The sequence below is a fragment of the Bipolaris maydis genome, assembly GCF_028858645.1.
Source record: "Bipolaris maydis strain C4 unplaced genomic scaffold PSV08scaffold_11, whole genome shotgun sequence".
NCBI lineage: Eukaryota > Fungi > Ascomycota > Dothideomycetes > Pleosporales > Pleosporaceae > Bipolaris > Bipolaris maydis.
The window spans coordinates 1,145,594-1,158,817 of NW_027093867.1; the positions used below are offsets into that span (position 1 = coordinate 1,145,594).

At 50.6% G+C, this 13,224-nt stretch overlaps 5 protein-coding genes across 5 annotated transcripts; 2 read left to right on the plus strand and 3 right to left on the minus strand.

Moving 5' to 3' along the window:
* The first annotated feature begins 400 nt into the window (after nucleotides 1–400).
* Nucleotides 401–2,712, plus strand: PSV08DRAFT_207226 (fungal-specific transcription factor domain-containing protein). Its single transcript, XM_014221914.1, has 4 exons — nucleotides 401–898; nucleotides 947–1,653; nucleotides 1,708–2,183; nucleotides 2,240–2,712. The coding sequence occupies exons 1-4, from the start codon at nucleotides 421–423 to the stop codon at nucleotides 2,550–2,552; spliced, it is 1,974 nt and encodes a 657-aa protein (XP_014077389.1). The 5' UTR covers nucleotides 401–420; the 3' UTR covers nucleotides 2,553–2,712.
* Nucleotides 2,448–3,427, minus strand: PSV08DRAFT_364425 (P-loop containing nucleoside triphosphate hydrolase protein). Its single transcript, XM_014221913.2, has 3 exons — nucleotides 3,197–3,427; nucleotides 2,835–3,151; nucleotides 2,448–2,783 (listed from the first exon to the last, which is right to left on the minus strand). Exons 1-3 carry the CDS (start codon nucleotides 3,410–3,412, stop codon nucleotides 2,606–2,608), a joined length of 711 nt encoding a protein of 236 aa, XP_014077388.1. The 5' UTR covers nucleotides 3,413–3,427; the 3' UTR covers nucleotides 2,448–2,605.
* A 408-nt stretch (nucleotides 3,428–3,835) lies between these two features.
* On the plus strand, nucleotides 3,836–5,945 carry PSV08DRAFT_411400 (general substrate transporter). Its single transcript, XM_014221911.1, has 4 exons — nucleotides 3,836–3,990; nucleotides 4,038–4,323; nucleotides 4,384–5,118; nucleotides 5,204–5,945. Exons 1-4 carry the CDS (start codon nucleotides 3,892–3,894, stop codon nucleotides 5,803–5,805), a joined length of 1,722 nt encoding a protein of 573 aa, XP_014077386.1. The 5' UTR covers nucleotides 3,836–3,891; the 3' UTR covers nucleotides 5,806–5,945.
* Nucleotides 5,946–6,636: 691 nt separating this feature from the next.
* On the minus strand, nucleotides 6,637–10,040 carry PSV08DRAFT_227962 (uncharacterized protein; the record flags this gene model as incomplete). The annotated part of the gene is made up of 3 exons (XM_066092216.1): nucleotides 9,930–10,040; nucleotides 8,626–9,870; nucleotides 6,637–8,579 (listed from the first exon to the last, which is right to left on the minus strand). The coding sequence occupies exons 1-3, from the start codon at nucleotides 9,955–9,957 to the stop codon at nucleotides 6,637–6,639; spliced, it is 3,216 nt and encodes a 1,071-aa protein (XP_065948717.1). The 5' UTR covers nucleotides 9,958–10,040.
* Nucleotides 10,041–12,504: 2,464 nt separating this feature from the next.
* On the minus strand, nucleotides 12,505–13,077 carry PSV08DRAFT_403909 (heterokaryon incompatibility protein-domain-containing protein; the record flags this gene model as incomplete). The annotated part of the gene is made up of 1 exon (XM_066093665.1): nucleotides 12,505–13,077. One exon carries the CDS (start codon nucleotides 13,075–13,077, stop codon nucleotides 12,505–12,507), a length of 573 nt encoding a protein of 190 aa, XP_065948718.1.
* Between the last annotated feature and the right edge of the window lie 147 nt (nucleotides 13,078–13,224).

A 13,224-nucleotide genomic window follows, 5' to 3' on the forward strand; every position in this document is an offset into this window, starting at 1 on the left:
GCAGGGTGCGAGAGCCTGACAGCTGAGACCTGATCGCTTTTCTCCATGGCACTCTTCATGAGCAATCTGGTGATCAACCCAATGCGGGAGACGATCAAGCTGGTTGGGAGAAGCGACCATGCGGAAGTGTTGCGAATGCAAGGTTCGGCTCTTGGTGACCAACCGGGTGTATAATTTCAAACTCACCAATTTCCCCGATCATTGCGATTTTACCCTTCGAACTGCTGCTGTATTGGTGCATTCATCATTCATAGGCGTATGCTGGAATGCCCAGAGGCGGGGTGGCCAGTGTGGCTGTAAGTGGCACAGCCCGTCGGTCCGATTGCCGCAGAGATCAGCGGACGTGTTGCTGTTCGGTGCTCCGATTCTCTCTGCAATTCCATCCGTCCCCACCTCTTCCACACTAAACTCGTCTCATGCATGGAGCACCGAAGACCAAAGGATGCCCTGTCGTGCGACCGCTGTCGCGCAAAGAAGCTCAAATGCTCTAAGGAATCACCCTTCTGCGCTGCCTGCGCCCACAGCGGTGCGCAATGCCATTACAGTGGCAAGATTGTCAGGTCGCCACTAACCAGGGCATACCTTACGAGCGTAGAGAAACGGTTACACAGTCTGGAAGCGCTGGTCGCTCAGCTGGTACCGGGTGTCAATATCGAAGAACTCCTTTCTTCTCCCAATGCAGCCATCCCAACCCCACAGATTATCCAGTCGCGAACACCAGATGCCGCGCTCAGCCCTCAGGGCAGCACTAAATCTAACTCAAATGAACCTCCTCTTCCCGAGGCTGTGCCGAACGATGTTGACGGATTTAACTGGAAAGAAGAAGACCTCAATATAGACGGGCTAACCGATGGCATGGCCGCCCTTTCCGTAGAGCCTACAGGGGTAGGATACCTAGGTCAACTCACCCACACGGACAAAATCATATGGCGCTAACGTGATTCAGGCTCAACCTCTGGTGTCGTATTTCTGCGTTGCTTGCTAGATTGGGCTGGGTTCCTACATCAAACTGGAGCACCACCTCAGAAACATGCTGTAGAACCGTCTTCGTCTTTCAGGAAAGTCATGGCTTCGTCGCACGTCTCGCATTCTGCTCTTGTCAAGCAGCTTGCGGGCAGCCTGATTGACGCGTACTTCCTCAATTATCATGTTGTGTACCCATTTATTCATGAGGCAACATTTCGCGCGCAGTACTACGAGGTGGTTCCGCGGCCACCGAAAAAGTCTTGGGACATGCTATACCACGCGATTATAGCACTTGGTGCGTGGACTATGAATAATGACCAAGTCGGCCTCGAAGACTATCTGTACCGTCGAGCTCTCGCAGTTGGCCAGGATGAATCGGTGTTTGAAGCCGCCAGCTTGTCCTCCGTCCAAGCACTTGTATTACTGAGCAATCTTAGCCAGAAACGTAACAGCCCAAACACAGGATGGAATCTGCTAGGTCTCGCAGTGCGCACAGCGCTGAGTCTAGCTCTTCACCGAGAGCTTCCGCATTGGAATATCAGCCTAATCGAACGCGAGTCGAGACGCAGAGCCTGGTGGGGCTTGTATGTGTTCGATAGCGGAGCCTCTACGACTTTCGGACGAGCAATTATGTTACCTGATCAAGATTCTATGAGTGTGCACCCCGTGCTCAATATAAACGACGATGTAAAGTATCCCATAGGGTTAAAGACGAGTTTACACACAATTGACTCGAGCCAGGCACTCACTCCTCAAACTACTCAGCTACCCACCGAACTTGATACCCCGACAATTTATTCTGCACTTCGTGAACAGAGTAGCTTCCACATGCAGACCAACCACATCACAAATAGATTGTTGGCTGAACCTAGTTTGTCAGCTGAAGCAGCACTTGCATTCAACACTACCATGGAGGCATGGGCGCACATGGTACCCCCGTACTTTCAGTTGTCACACCCGCCATATATGCCAGCCCGATGGTATGTCTTCGCAAGGTCGCGACTATGGTGGAGGTTCTGGAACCTCAAAATCATAATCTTTCGACAAATACTGCTTCGTCGTGCAATTGCAGAGCGCGGCCAGATTCCTGACGAAGCAACGCAATCAGCTCAAGATGAGTGTAAGCGGCTTTGTTTGGATGCTGCGCATTCTACTGTCACTTCGATACACCAATACACAATGAGCGAACCGAGTAGACTAGAAGGATGGTATGCAACGTAAGTATAGTGTTTATTGATTACACAAAGTGTTGGGAACTAATTGGCTGTTCTAGATACTTCCTCTTCCATTCCGCTTTAGTCATCACGCTCTGCATAATCAGCTTCCCAGGCGCCAAAGAAATGTCCACCTGGCTTGAAGATGTGCGGTTAGCCAGGAAGACCTTCCGTGAACACCTCGTCACAGATTCACTCTCAGCAAGATGCGTCGCTATTCTTGACCAGGTTGTATCCGTGGATGATTTCAGTTCGGGTACGCTCCAGAACATTGAGTTGGATAAAGAAGCCTTAAGCACTTTCCCATGGTCTGTTGAGTCCAATGAGCTGTTCACCTCTTTCGACTGGGACTTATCCACTACACAGTTCTAGAGTAGTAGCCTCCTTTTTTAGCCTCCAGTGTGCGCTTGGATCTAAAACCCTCATCAATTCTCAATGATCACATCTGGTTTGATGAGCAATGACCGTATCAACTCGCCGTTGGGGATATCGTTCTCTTCAGCTCTGGCAATGGCTGCCGCTTTTGAGGATTCAATCCCAGCAGCAAGGTGACGCTGGGCTAAGCGATCACGAACGACTTCCACAGGTGCATCTACAAACCACCTATGCAATGTCAGTTCAAGTCTAGGGCGTGAACGAAGAGCAGTTACGCGCCTTTCGTCGCAGATTTCTGCAATCTCATCCCACGGCTTCTGTTTCAACAGTGTGTAGTTGCCCTCAATGATGATGAGGCGTGTGCGGAAAGAGATGCTGATCCCATTCTCGACTGGGTCTTTGGCTGCATGATCGAAGGTCGGTGCAGTTATGCTCAAGTCCTCTTCGCCATCTGTCGTGACGGGTGCAGTCTTGAGCGACTTCACGAGCTTGACGCATCCTTCTGCGTCAAAAGTGAAGGGAGCGCCCCGTCTCTTGAATGCTACATCTGCATTCGCAAAAGTCGACAAAACTTCGCGAGTATAGTGGAAGCCGTCCTGATATCGTCAGAACCCCTGGCGCTTGCTGCAGTTGCCACTTACCATTGGCACTATGGCAACATCTTTGATACCTCGTGCCGCTAACTCGATTAAGAGCGCATCGGATACTGTTGACTTGCCCGCTCCTGGCACACCCGCAAGCGCAACGAGCATGCGTTGACTGGGGTTAGAGGCTTGGCGAGCGAGAAGCTTTTCCGTGCGCTTGACCAAGTCTAGGATAGCTGCACGAAGCTTATCCACACGAGTATCGTTCGTCATCTCCTGAGGCTGGAACGGGTTGATCAATTGTCAGGTGAAAAGACAGAAAGTAGCAAGGAGATTGGGTGAGACGTGATAATTGCAAAAGTTGGGTCAAAATGATCAAAGTATCAACGTCACACGAACCTGTTCTCTGCAAGATGTGCTTCTTGTGGGGTTCGGACGATAGTAATCCGAGCGCAAGTCATGTTCGATCCCCAGTTTTAACATATGAATCAGGTAATTCTCTCCACGCGGGGAAAATTTCAGACAGAACTGCATTGCATTGCATGTCAGTGGAGCAGATTTGGTGTTGCTGTATGGTCGGACCACTGTGGTCCGAAGTCGTGTGACTGGGCGGTCTCTTTGTGATATTCCAAGGTCTTTCGATGATGAGCATGTACATATATGGACGATGAGGTGCTGCAATGTTCCATGTGCTTTGCATCCTGAATTCCTTCCACCAAGTCAATTGATGCACCCTCTGTGAGCTTGCGAATATGTCAGACTCAGGATATGCAGTCGACTCTGGGGCTGCCAAGAAAACGAGTGTGTACAAGGAACTACGACAGAACCCATACCTCCTTGGCCTATCAGCTGTAACACGCCTTTCGTCTACATCCAAGATCTTGACTAAAACTTTCAGTTTGCCTCGCTTGGTGGGTTTCTTTTTGGCTATGACCAAGGAGTAATTTCTGGGGTCCTCACCATGGAGTCTTTCGCTGCAGCCTTTCCAAGAATTGCTCTTGATAGTTCATTCAAGGGCTGGTTCGTATCGACTCTGCTACTCGCTGCTTGGTTCGGCTCGCTCGTCAACGGCCCAGTTGCAGATCGCTTTGGGCGGAAAGGTTCGATCATAATCGCCGTTGTCATCTTCACGATTGGCTCTGCGCTTCAGGCGGGTGCAATCAACATTCCAATGGCTTTTGCTGGTACGTAGAACCCCATCTCTCAGACATCACTCCTGAAGAAACTAATCGACATATCGATAGGCCGAGCAATCGCCGGGTTCTCAGTTGGCATGCTTACTATGATCGTCCCCATGTATATGAGCGAAGTCTCAACAGCTGGCATCCGAGGCACACTCGTCGTCTTACAGCAACTCTCCATCACCCTTGGCATCCTTGTCTCCTACTGGCTCGAGTACGGGACTCAGTACATTGGCGGAACACGGTGTGCGCCAGACATACCCTATACGGGCGGCACTGCCTCGAAACCCAGTTTCAATCCCATCAACGACGTGGGTCCGAATGGATGCACTGGCCAGAGCGACGCCTCATGGCGTGTCCCCTTTGCTATCCAAATATTCCCTGGTCTCGTGCTTGGAATCGGCATGCTATTCTTCCCAGAGTCGCCGCGATACTACTGTAAGCGCGACAACGAAGATGCGGGTCTCCGCGCCCTCGCTCGAGTACGACGTGCCAATCCCGACGACGAAGAAGTACAGAAAGAGTATTTAGCTATCAAAGCAGAAGTCATGTTCGAAGAGACGTATGCCCGGGAGAAGTTCCCAGGAAAGTCAGGGGTCTCGCTCTACCTAGCCGGCTACTCAACCCTCTTCTCCACCTGGCCTTCCTTCAAGCGCACAGCTATCGGCTGCTGCGTCATGTTCTTCCAACAATTCATCGGATGTAATGCAATCATCTACTACGCTCCGACAATCTTCGCCCAGTTGGGGTTGTCAGGAAAGACAACGGGGTTGTTGGCAACTGGTGTTTATGGAATTGGTAAACTTCATCCCCTCCTCCCCTTTCCCCAACCACTTTGAGCTGAAAGCAAAGGAAAAGACTTCTCCACTGACGCATCAAACAGTAAACACCCTCTCCACCCTCCCCGCCCTCTTCCTCATCGACAAACTCGGGCGCCGCCCCCTCCTCCTCTGCGGCGCAGCCGGAACCTGCATCTCCCTCCTGATCGTCGGCGGCGTGATTGGAGGCTACGGCTCAACTCTATCTTCGCACCCCGCTGCAGGCTGGACAGGCATTGCCTTTATCTACATCTACGACATCAACTTTTCCTACTCCTGGGCACCGATTGGCTGGGTCCTCCCCTCTGAAATTTACAACATCGGAAATCGCTCCAAGGCCATGTCGCTGACGACATCTGCGACGTGGATGTGTAATTTCATCATTGGGCTCGTGACGCCGGATATGCTGGACAGCATTGGGTTCGGGACATATATTTTCTTTGCCGGGTTTGCGCTCGTCGCGTTTGTGTTTACGTGGTTCTGCATCCCGGAGACGAGGGGTAAGAGCCTGGAGGAAATGGATGCCGTGTTTGGGGATAGCACGGCGCATGAGGAGAAGATGAGGCTGTTTCATATTGCGCAGAGTCTGGGTATTCGTGAGGCGGAGGAGGCGGCGTTGGATGAGAAACCGGTCAAGGCGTTGCAGAAGGAGGATGTTGAGATGTAATGATATCTAAGCGTAGGAATACACGTAATGGCTGCGAGGGAATTAAATGTATCTTCTTAATAGTGACCAAAGTGAGGACTTGTGTAAATGTTCCTAACAAACTTCACAGTAGAGCTTGCAAATAAGAATGCACTGGAACAGCTTACTCGCTTGCCTGTATCAACATGGCAATCACCATTGACATTTCTAAACAAAGTCTCGGGATCAAAAGTATGTATTTCCAGGATTGCTTCTCTCGCCTCCACAGGAGGGAGGAAGCATGTTCAATGCTACACAATACAAAGTGGGGAAAGGAAGCATACTGCCACAAGTCAACAGCCCCCCACGCGAACCAAGATAAACAGCCAGACAAAAAAAGAAAGAAAAATAAGCGAGTGCCGAAAACATATCCAAAGAATTGGAGAAAAGAAGAAAAAAAGGGGTATTGGAGATGTGATCATGTAACGAATAGTCTTGCAGTCCCAAGCCCACATTGACCATGCAGTCAACCACAGGCAAGGGTTAGAGGACACAAAAAGAAAATCAAAGTAGAAAAACAAATCTCTGGTAGCTCGTCCAGATAGAACAATTCCTCAGCCCTGTAAGTAGAAAGACAAAAAAGGTGGAACCAGAATAGAGGTGCAAGAACGGGAAAAGGGGAGGGGGCATAGTGAGAAAAAAAAACGGACAAACCCAAACCAGAAACCCCAATTGAATTCCAAAATCATCCCACATGATGTGTCCCAGGTCTCGAAGACAACGCCGGTCAAGGAGAAAAAAGCAAGAAAGAAAATCCAGTCCTTCGGGTATACTAACAATGATGAATGACTCCGGACCAGCCTTTACACTCCTTCAAAACATTGCCCCTGCGCTCAATCTGCCATTGGCGCTGGTACTGCGTGTCGTGCTAGCTTTACTAGCTGCACTTCCTGCTCTTTTCATGGACTTCTCCATTAATCCGTTCAGCAAGCGGTCGAGCTCGCCACTCAAGCTTTGCATTGTCTTCATTTCCTCTGCGAGGTAATCTTTCATAAGCGGATGGTCGGGGGCAACTGGCACGACGCCTGTAGTGTCGTTGATGACAACGAGCATGTCTCGAATCTCGCTACCGTCGTCGAGATAGGCGCGTAGTGAAGCGTCAGACCAAGCGGGAAGTATCGTGCTCTCTGAAGAAGCAGGCGGAGAAGGCTCTGATTCTTCAGCAGGAATGGGAGCGGGCCTCGAAGGGGGAGGAATAGTGGAGTCGGACGTGACATGTGTGGGCGAGGTATTCCCGGAGTTAGACCGTGGGGCATCAATAACCTCCTGAGTGGTTTTCGTAGGACTGTCATCGGGTGTTGGTGTCGATATCGGCGAGTTTGTTTCTTGGCTTGAGCTGTCTGTAGATAGGCCCGGGGTATGGTGAGAGTCCATCTCTCTGTCTCTGTCTGCCCCGTTTTCTTTCTGACCTGCTTGTACATCGGCGACAGAAACATATACTGGTGATTCTGAGAGACGTTCAGCCGATTCTGATTTATCGGCTTCTCTGGACTTGCGTTCAGCGTCGGGGTCCGCAAAGGGATCGCTGCTCTGATCCGAGTCAAAATCGTCCAACTGTACACGTTGCTTGGCCTTTGTGACCTTTTCGCGCTTCACTTCTCCATCTGCTTGAGACTTAATCATACCGCTGAAGGGGTTCTTTGAGGCTGCAGAGTTCGAAGCCGAGACAGAAGTTGTATTCTGCTCCTCAGCTGCGGGTTGATCTTCATCCTCTTTTTCTGGCGGTACCAGGCGCATGGATGAGGTGGCTTGCTGTGTAGTTGGCTCATCTTCAACATCCATATCATCATCTGCATCCATATCCGTAGGACTTTCCGTCTTCAAGATACCCTTTGTCTTTATCGGTGAGTCGTCTCGGTGATTTGGGCGCTTATGCGCTTTGTTCTTGCTTGACTGTCTCAAGGGTGCAGGTGCTGTCACTTGCTCGTTGGATGATCGCTCTACAAGTTCGTCCGAGGGCTTCGACTGCGGCGAGCTGCGGTCCACCTCCTCTGCCTTGTCGACATCACTGTCAATGGAGTCTTGCGGGCCTTTGCCCTTCTTGTCCTTGCGCTTGAACAGTCCGCTGAGCATGCCTGATTTCTTCTCCTTCTTCCTCTTGTCATCCTTCACCTTGTCTGCAAAGCCGTTCTTCTCCAAACTCTCCAGACTTGGACCGCGTTCTCGAGAACCATTACTTGAGGGAGTCGAGTCATCGCGAAGTATATTGGGTGTGAGTGTAATCTTGCGTGTTTCGGTGTTGTCGTCCTTGAAGAAAGAGTCGGTGTTGCGGAGAGTACCATTACGCGATACTTTGGGATCTAGTGGACGATCCAGGTTGTCTTCGCTTCCTCTTTGTCCGTCCTGTTTATTAGAGTCATCACTCGAGCGTCGTGCATCGCCCTCGGGTTGGCCATTTGCGTCCTTTCTTGTGCCGTTAACTTTGAGCGGCTGCACTTGCAGACCCTCGTCCTGGGACGAATCACCGGTCTTTGCTGTGGCTTGCTGCTGTTGTTGCATCTCTTTGGGCTCGGGGCCTCCAAAAAGTTCACCTTCGCCCTCGTCGGAGGAGTAGTCATAGTCAGATGCCTCAACATAGGTCGGTGGTGCGAATTGTACCGTTTTTGCGTTCCTCCGCCGCATGGCCTTCTTGAGTGGATTTTTAGTCTTCTCGGCGGTATCGCCAAGCATCGTTGCAGAAAGGTCAATATTCCTATGCTTGTTGAGACGTGCTAAACGTTCTGTGGGGGTTTCAATGTGCTCCGCGGGCAGATAGCCTTGTCTCTGTCAGCGAAGAATGGTGCGTCAGCCGTCGGTACTCACCGATACTGTTATCCTTGGAGACCCGTACCAGCCACCAGTAGCTGTTACTGTCATCAAGCAACACCATCGTGTCACCTTTGGTTGCATTTGCTTGACCCTCGACAGTCGCAACAAATGTGTGTAGAGCGTAGACGAATTCGAAATCAATGTCCTCTATTTCTCGTAAGCATTCGCCTCCCCAACCTGAGTCGATAAATCTGGATTCATGAGAAAAGAAAACGTCATTGGATGCATCATCGTTGTCTTGGTCCAGGTCCTCGTCCCAGGAATCAGCATCGCTGTCGGTAGTCCAAGAGCCATCTTCATCGTCGGGGTACTGAAGCGTAGGTGGAGGCGTTCCGTTCAATGTCCGAGGTGGGCTGCGTGCACAATCCAGAAACGGGTCGTCTGAGGTGCCGAGCAAGGACCGACTGATGGGCTTGAGCGTGCTCCTGACTTGTTCCTCATCAAGTTCAGAGATGAGTGATGCTTGCGAATCATCCCTTATCATTTGTATGCGGTGTTCTATTACCTTTAAGTGCTTGGCTCTCGGGCTCATACCCACCTCTGCTTCCATGTCGTCCTTGTTGTCCGGGGCGGTAGTGGCCCTTGTCCAGGTATACTCACCACGATGATGCTCCATTGACGAGGGTAAATGAAAAGGAATAGGATTTGATGGGAATTGACATGTTGACAAAAGAGAGCTGTCGGACGCTGCGACCGTAAAAGGCCCTGTGGCATCGGCGACAGAAATAGGAAAATGATTGGGTATGTTCGTGAAAGGGGAGGAGGAAGCGATTGTTGAGGGCATCGGCGAAGATTGTGGGGTCAGAGACTCCTGTCTTGCGGGCCAAGTCGCGGAATTAAAAGGTAAAAAATACCCACCATCGTCAATCGAAGGCGAACTTGAGATTTTATCCATCATATCGTCGTCCATGTCTTCCTCCACGTCAGCATCCTGCATATCAGCATCGTCGTCACCAATTGCACCACCATTCAACCTCACAGCAGGCTCGTCATGTCCCTTTGTGTTGTTTGTGACGGTGCGTTCATCGTCGGACCCGGGGTCGTCTCGGAGCGTGCTGTTGCCATGGGTCCAGACATCGTGCAGGCGCGCCTCTTCCGAGGAACGCTCCTTCTCTACATGGCGGATAGCGGCCTGCTGATGGGGCGCGGCTGGACCTATTCCAAGAGGCGCTGGGTGCTCGGGCTGGTTGGAATGGTCTTGGGCGGTCGGAGATAACTTGTCCTGCAGGTCAATCGTGTCTACCGCCATGAGTTAGCCCACGCACGTCGAATGACACACGGGTTGGCTGTGCTCGTACCTGCTCTGATGATGTGAGGGCGCGTCATCCTAGCTCATGCCTCGCGGCGTGTTCAATGTTTGGAGGCTGGCAGGCGTTGAGCGGTAGCCAAGCGAAGCGAGGCGCGGCTGGTCGGAGCGAGTTGCGCAGGGACTCAGTAAGCCCCTTCGAAGGTGCTTTGGTGGTGCAAACAAAGAGGGCCAGGTCGCGTCCGTCGTCCAGCGGCAGATGACAGGCGTCGCATGCGGTCGTAGGTCGTTTATCGAGGAAGGGGCGACAGTGCGGAGTTGAGGCGGCGCTGATGTCTGACAAACATGCGAGTTTCGGAAACGCCGTCGGCGGGGCGAGACAGGGCGAGGCGGTTCAGCCCAGTGAATAGCAATGCGGCTGTGCACGGGAGGCGGTCGGGAGGAGGGGCTGGTCAGCAGCGGCTGAGAGTCGAGGCGATATGATTGATGGGGTTGGTGTCGGTGTTGTCGGTGTTGTCGTCGTTGTCGTCGTCGTGGTGCCGCCAGGCAGGAGAGAATGAATTATTTTGGCGTGTCGTCGCTGGGTCGCTGCTTCCCAAACGCACACGCCCCTGCCCTGTTCTGAAACACATCGTTTGGGTACGTTACACCACATTGGTGCGTCGCTAGCGTCGGCGCTAGCCTGTTCCTGCCTCCTCGACCTCTCAAAAGGAGTTGCGGCTCGGTCCTTTTCCACAAACGCTTCATGGCTGCATCGCCAACGCCTCAATCAAGCCCCTTGCTGCCGATACACCATCCTACTTGTGTACTTACATATGTACGTCCATGTCTAGGCGAGAATTCCGCTTCTTCCGCTCCCGGCCAAGCACTGGCTTGGTAACCTACGGCAAACGTCATTCACTTTGCTAGCCTGTCACATAATGCCTGTGCTGCGTCACATCAATCCAAGGCAGTATACATATTTGTGGATGCCTGTCACGTGCCATCACCGAGCCAAGGATCCCCAGCCTGCGCTGTTTCTATTCTGACCGGGTGTTTCAATCAACACTTTTAGAGCCATCCTAGCCACAGTCACAAGATTAATCCTAAGGATAACATGTGCAATTGCATCTACTCAGGCATGTGTTCATAGTTTATCAGCTGGAATGCTTCCATTGTGAAACAACGAAACGTCCTTGATACTTACTTTCCAGCCAGAGAGTAAATTATGCTACTTCTGTCATCACCCGCGGTGAGCCCCTGGGATGTATTCCGCGACGATACTCATGTGTTCTTAATCAACCTAGGGAATTCAGCCATGCATCTTCTAGTCTGATTGTTTTCCAATTTTACATCGTGTTTTTTTAGTGACTTCCTTTTCTAGCCAACGGAACAAAGTATTGGAAAAGTGCCACTTAATTGAATTTATGTGCCTTGTCCGTAATCTTTATGTCCGATCTACGTCTGACTCGACTATCCCCTTCTCACCGTTTTGTGAAATATGAAGACCCATCCCATGCACAGATTCGCCTGTTGAGAAACTCACTCACTCGGTTTTGCGTAATGCTATCTGACTCAAGTTGATGGACAGTCCACCCTAAAAGCAGAACATCTTCTGGGCGCCAATAAGATTTGAACAAAAAGCCACCACCCAGCCGTGACAGCATTTTCTTTAGAAAGGGACTGTCCTCTGTGATAGATACCTGTCCTACCAAACTAAATCTGCCGCCTTTCGATGGTCTAATAACCAAAACCAGAGAAGGACTTGTGGTTTCGCTCTCCTCTTGATATACCAAATAATCGCCTATCCTTGTGTCAAGAGGTCCCCGTATTGGTATCATATCTCGACCTTTCTCCAGCTTCAGAACAGAACTGCCATCATGCTCTTGAAGTGATAAAAATAACCTCAAACGTCTATCACCAGATGCATCAGGATGTCCCAAGCGATTCATACTACCTTGTACCTTGATACCTATCCAAGTATGATTGAATCCATGATTATAGAGATGATCATGATGATTCGATCTGAGTGTTACTCCGGGAATACTCATACGCACACTTTGCGCATGAAGAAGGGATGTCTCCTCTCCTGTGACTTGGAAGATGTGACACAATCTTTGTGTAATTTCAGGGCCACATCCGTTCAAAAGTTTCGTTGCATCCAATGCAACTTCATAACGATCCTTCCCATAATCAACCTTGGGTTTCTGTCCATCTGGCCAATGTACGAGAGACAGTATCCCAAATAACCGATCTCGCGGATCAGTGCAGTGTGCATCCGTATTGAGCAATACATCCCCCAAAATTTGTTCCCATGTCACACAGGCTAGTCGTAAGCGGTCCTTCGGGAGGTCGTCTATATGTTGGAAATCTACTTCCCGGAAATCCTTGTTTCGAAAATGCCATAATGCGTACATCATTTCTAAACGTAAGGATCGTCCTTTTATCGGCCAACCAAGGGGTTTAAGGCCCAGTTTGAGAGTTTTCCAGGACTCAAGGAGCGAGAAGAGGCTTGAAATATTTATTGCTTCTTCTACAGCCGGTCCAAAACAAAATGACACTTTGCAAGCCAGGTGCAGTTCCTGCATCACCCACAGCCGCGTAAAATATGGCCGTGTCATGAATGACCGGAACGATTAGTACATGACTTAGCGCGTCCTACCATTCATGAAGAGAAGGCAATGGAGGAAAATATTTTTATGATGCAGAAATGTAAAGCTCGGGATGTACATTGAATATGAGTTCACAGCGCTGCGAATATGTCTCATCAATGGACGATATCGTCTGATAAATTCGGAGAGGAATTCGCTATTGTTTTCGTGGGGCCCAACGCATGCCAGAACATGCTTTGCTCCCGAGTAGATTTGGTCCATGATTCCGACTTGGTGATTCTTTTCCTCAGCCGTTTGGTCAATGCAGATAGCATCTACCCATACATGTTTACAGGCTTTGGTGGCAAAGGCCTGCTGGAGCGCGTACTCGCAGTTACGCCGCACCTCGAGACGACTGCCGTTGACCGTAATGTCTGTCGTCTCATTGGCATCGCCCCACACATATGAAATTGCGTAGTAAGGCGGTGCCTCGCCAATGGGCCAGGTAAATATCTTGCATTCAACGTGTTGCCCGAAGTCACCGCTAATGATGCGGAGTAGGCGGAAATGTGACTTATGTTCGGGAAGTGGGTCGTGCTTAAAAGCGGGAAGTGGGGTTCCGGTAGTCATTGTGGTGATTGTAGATGCGGGTCCTGTACCAGACGTAATGTGCGAATATGTATGGGAAAGATATTTGAGGATGCGGAAGATAGGGAGGGGAGAAAGCTGGGGTGAGAATGAGCCATGTGTCGGAAGGCTGATGCTGAAGTGTGCCTA